Here is a 5,291-nt window from a genome sequence, read left to right as displayed (position 1 = left end):
GCGGAAAAAGAAGAAAGAAGAAGAGGAGAAAAAAAGAGAATGAGGATAATTCTAGCAGACAAGGACAACTGTACATTTGGAGTGTTTGCACGAGCCCGTGCTTTTCGGAAGTGCTGAATTTGAGTGATCTTGACAAATGTGACTGATTGTAGAAACAGGTATCTTTTTTGAAAGTTAATTAGAAAAGTAGATTAAAAACACCGAGAGCATGCCTGGTAGTAAAATAACTTATGCTTGTAATTAAGAACCAAAAGACCAAGAAACTCTTTTTCTTATTCTCCCCCCTTTTTCTATGTTTTGCTTTCTTCTAAATTCATATTATTCTTCCTTCTTATATAACCTCAAAAGCCATCCCCATCACCACCGCAACTCTCCTTCCACTACCCAACCACCTAAAACCACTGCTGGAAACTACCTTTGTAGAGCCACAAGTAGCAACAGAGATGTATTTCCCCCATAGCACAAAAGCTACAGGTATGTATATATTTACACAAACTCACAGCAAAATAGTTATACACACATATACAATCCCCACAAAAAGGTCAATAAACCTCCTCCCAGTCAGATATGGGTTTATTAACGATGTTGGTGCTGATGGGCTTATATGCATGTGGTGGAAAAGTACAGAAAAGTGGGCTGGTGTACAAAGGAGTAGAATTCTCTTTAATGTGATAAACTGTAAGGGCACTTTTTGGTTGGTGGGGTTATGCATGATAGGATTGCCTATCATGAATAATCACACGTATGGTTCATCGGTTAAAAGCCCGATCTTGTGGAAATGGTTCTACAGGAAAATATTTTGGGACCTAATGCCCATTAATTGCCCACTAGATGACAAAAACACATGTGTTTTTTTCCCACTCAAAGCTGATTGGTCTCCCTCTTCCTCCCTTATCTCCCTCTTTTCCACACAACCTACCACCATTCAGTATCTTTTCTTCAGAACCAACTACCTTCTCAAGTACATACCTCAGGTACGAAATTAGGTGGCAAAGCGTATATAAAAATTAAGTGAATCAGGTACCAAATTCATGCCAGATTGAAAAGCATATACGATGTCATATATAAACATGTTTGCATGCTTTTATTTTTTTGAAACATAACCACCCTTTTGAAAAATGTCATATATATGCGTACTTGTAATAAATTCGAAAAAAATCTTTTGCCTTGTATGAATTTGAACCCCCAGAAAAAGAAAAACACTTGACAAGATTTTTATAGTAATACTGCAATTCGATATATAATGAGAGGAATTTTCTTTTGTAACTATTCACATACTGCAGGGTTAATATAGAAATAACTTCATAAAGGTTACCATTTTTCACATGTTATCATGCTTCATAACTGTATTATCACATGAGATATCTCTCAATACAATATGGCAAACCAAACAAACAAGCCCTAGAAGTATAGCACTGAGCTCCCTTCTCTAGTCAACCAAAACAACTTACCATCTCTAAGGTTAAAGTTAGATTGATATGAATTTCAAATCCCTAATAACATATGCTTTAAATTTATTTGGATAATTCTAATATTGAAGCATCAAATCCTTCGATTCTGATTTGAACTATATTTTGTTGAACATTATAGATTTTAAATTCTTTTAATATGCAGTCATTTGAAATCATTTTTCTAAAACCTTTCTCAAATCCAAATCCATCAATCCAAATATAGCCTAAAAGACTTGGTAAAGCATGGACTATATATTCAAATTTACATGTACTAGTTTGTAAAGTACTAAAGTTGAACAATTGATACTCTCCAGGACATGCATAACAAAACAATATAATAGATGGCAAATATTATAGTACTGCAGACAAATGTACATTCTGAAATAATGTCTGCAGAAAAAACCAACAGAAATATGAGAAACATTAAAATATGCGAGGCAAAAACTCTCAGCTCAGAACTGAGATAGGAAGTGATGTGGTATGCAACTTAAGATTGGAATACACCCTTAATCCACACATAATTTGGAAATGAGGAACTAGATTCAGAAGCTTCAATACTCCATAGGTTTTCAAATTTATTATTACCAATCTCCATGGATGAAATTTGGAAAGCTTATATGTTACTGTTAAAACAATATAGAGCAATATGCACGTAGACTCACAGATTTACTCAAAAAATTTACCCTTTTACTTTCTTATGCTAAAATCCAGGCCAATAATCTTACATGGCTTGAGCGCATACAAAACAGAAATCAATCTCTTACTGGTCTCTTGCCATTCTCTTTCTGAATCTAGAGGATTCAATGTCAAATGAAGTCCTCAAGATATTTCTTAATAAGAATATATAGAACAGGAAAAATAAAAATTAAGGCGAAACAAATGAGAAGAAAATGTATGAGTTTCATGATAGACAAACCCGTGGATGAGGATCCTGACTCACTACTGGAGCTTCTTGAACTAGTGCAATTACTGTTTTTTCGGCCAGTATCCTTATCAATCTTTATTGGAGGAGAACTGGACATAGGTGGAGGATCATCGCTACCAATATCCACATACTCATCAGCTGGCTCATGGTCTGATTATTGTTTGGAGGAAGGGAAAAAATATAAGTCAAAATCAAACAAGGTACAATGCCCACTAAAGTCTAGATGCAAGTTCATCAGCACAAAAGAATATTTACCTTTGCAGCTAGAGAGGTTTCTAAACCCTGATTCCTTTTGCATCTGCAAAATATATACATGCATAAGAGTTATTCACATATGGAGTATAAAACTAGTGCGGACACGTTAAACACTTGTATAAATGTACCTCAATTTCACAGGGCTCCAGCGGTGCTTGTTTTTTCTGCTTCTCCAGTAGATAATCATCCAAAAGTTTCCGCAAGGTGAATAGTGTATCATCGCTAAGAGTGTCAATGTCAATTTCTATCTCATCCTCGCTGACTTGACTACTATTTAGAGTGCTCTCTTTCATAAAATTGACTATATTGTCAGGCAATTCCGCCAATAATGATTCCAACTCCACACCCAGTTTTTGTTTCTCAACGTCAGTCATTGCCCGCTTATCTCTTTCTTGCTTCACCTTGTTTTCCATGGAAACAGTTTTCTGCTTCCTGGAAGGAGGCACAAACGCACTCTCAGGTTCTATAATGACACTTGACTTTGATGTGGATTCATCTCCTGCTGGTGGAATTTTCCTCTCAATTGGTTTCCACCTCACTTCAAAGTATTTACTCATTACCTCAGCCATAATATGAACATCATGTCCAGGGGGGTTATAGGTCATTGCATTTTTGAACGTGAGTCTTACATCCGAAGCAAACTCCGCCGGACTTGAATACTGATTTGAAAGTAACTTACTTTTTACTGTCCCCAAATCCATCGGATGTTTAATTACATTGAAGTAATCTGGTATATTATGTCTTACGATATCCACCGGATCGTTAAAGATCCACGCATGCTGATGCGCCATCAGCCTAGTTAACAGTGCCTCACACTGTTTCATCACCATAACAAAACTTGTACTCTGTGGAGGGCCCTGCTTCACTGATTCATTTCTCCTGGCTGCCACAGGCCCGCCTTTAGTGCGCGGCCCATTTCTTATAGAAGTACATTTTTTCTTTCCTGGCGCCGTAGGCGCATCATTAGTAGACATTGGCAAGCTTTCAACCGTAGCAGGTCTCTTTGCTCCATTTTGAAAACTATAAACATCTGCAGCATCTAAAGTATAAGAAGCTATCTTCCTCTGAAGTTTCCTGACTTGTTCAAGCTCACTCCTCAACCTCACCTCTAAATCCCTCCTCTCCAAGGTTGACATCTTAGATAGTGATAAGAACCTAATGGGCACAACAGACCTATCATATCCATCCACATTCAAGCCAATGCGTTTGGTACTAGGAATACAAGAATCCTGCGAAGCAGCCAACTCGGTGTCAAGCCGGCCAGAGCTCCCAAAACCTTCTGATTCAGCCATTGTCTCCACTGCATGACGATAATCTGGTACAAACCCAGTGGAGTGACCCTTGGAAACTTTCCGTGTTTTCCCCATCATAACCACCGACCCAGTCTTTGAGAACTTTCGCGATTCCCTGTGCCCTGTGTAATCTATCGGGATAGTAGGTGCCATAAATTGAATTCCCAGATTGTACTCATATCAACTCTTGCTTATCCAAAAACTTCTGCTCTGACCATTAAAAAGCCCAACTTTCAAGACAATTTTCAACTGAGACACCTTAATTCGTACCATATATGCAATATGTCATGTCCAGAATGTAGTCCGTATAAATCTTGTCGTTTCTTACTCAACTTCAATTTACAATTTATATTTGTCCTTCTCAAGATTACTTATAAAATTCAAGCAAACAATTTCAAAAACCAGACGAAAGCTAAATCCAATCAAAACCCAATCCCGAACAATCATGCAATACCAAACCACAAATCCAACTCAAGAACATTTAACATCTTTTATCTGATTCGAGAAATCGACGGAAGCGCAGAAGCGAAACCCTAGAATCAAAAAAGAACGAAAACAACATCCCCATTGAAATTGTTCGGATCCAGAAAGATGGGTAAGGGCTTGGAAGGGGGTGGTCCCACCGGGTCCGAACGAACCCTAAAAGCTAAAACAAATTGAAGAAAAGAAAATTTCTAGAAATTGTATATATAATCCTATAGATAACAAAAGAGGAATGAATAAATATTACATGTTTTTTAGAGAGAGAAAAACAGGAGAGAGAAAGAGAGAGGACTTACGAGCTTAGGATTCGCTGAGGCGCCTGGGCTGCGAGGGATCACGGTTATTTAAAGGCGAGACTTGCCTTGATTTTGACCGTCGATTTTCGAGCCGTTAAATCGGACGCCTGGAGATTAATCCAGTTTCGCGATCACGGATCCATATCACACGGTTGGAGAGTACTGTCTGGGTGACGTCGTGTCAGATGCGCACACGTGGCGCCAAAATAGCGCGAGTATGGGATAATTTAGTAGCGTTGTGATGATTGGCAAAGGAGCACGTGGTGGGCACGCGTGGCATCGACTTCTTACCCACGAGAAATTCATGTGCTTTTCATGTTTGAATTTGTTTTTCCTGTTGGACCTATTGCTGTTTAGTTGGGCTTTATGTTGGGCCTCTTTAATTTTCTGTAGCAAAACAAATGTCAGAGAAGTTGAATTTGGGCCCAATTTAAGCTTAATGGATCTTGATTGGACATTCATTTCAAGAGATCAACTTCCATACCGGACCCAGCCCAAGAGAAACCCAAAACTCAAAGAGATTACGACGATCGGTAGGTTCTCTTATGTCTGTTTGCGTCCAAGACTCGATTAATTTTATCAATCAATA

At 38.2% G+C, this 5,291-nt stretch overlaps 1 protein-coding gene across 1 annotated transcript in view; it reads right to left on the bottom strand.

Moving 5' to 3' along the window:
- LOC105166329 (transcription factor GTE10) overlaps positions 1-4,717 on the bottom strand; it is an 8,174-nt gene extending 3,457 nt beyond the window's left edge. The window contains exons 1-3 of the mRNA XM_011085644.2: positions 2,760-4,717; positions 2,632-2,674; positions 2,368-2,526 (exon numbers count right to left, since the gene is read on the bottom strand). Coding sequence (XP_011083946.1) covers positions 2,368-2,526; positions 2,632-2,674; positions 2,760-4,076 — 1,519 coding nt within the window. The 5' untranslated portion in view covers positions 4,077-4,717. The remainder of the gene's footprint in view (positions 1-2,367; positions 2,527-2,631; positions 2,675-2,759) is intronic.

The sequence above is a fragment of the Sesamum indicum genome, linkage group LG1, assembly GCF_000512975.1.
Source record: "Sesamum indicum cultivar Zhongzhi No. 13 linkage group LG1, S_indicum_v1.0, whole genome shotgun sequence".
Lineage (NCBI taxonomy): Eukaryota > Viridiplantae > Streptophyta > Magnoliopsida > Lamiales > Pedaliaceae > Sesamum > Sesamum indicum.
Note: the sequence above shows the minus strand (reverse complement) of the source record. Positions and strands in the feature narration are given on the sequence as shown.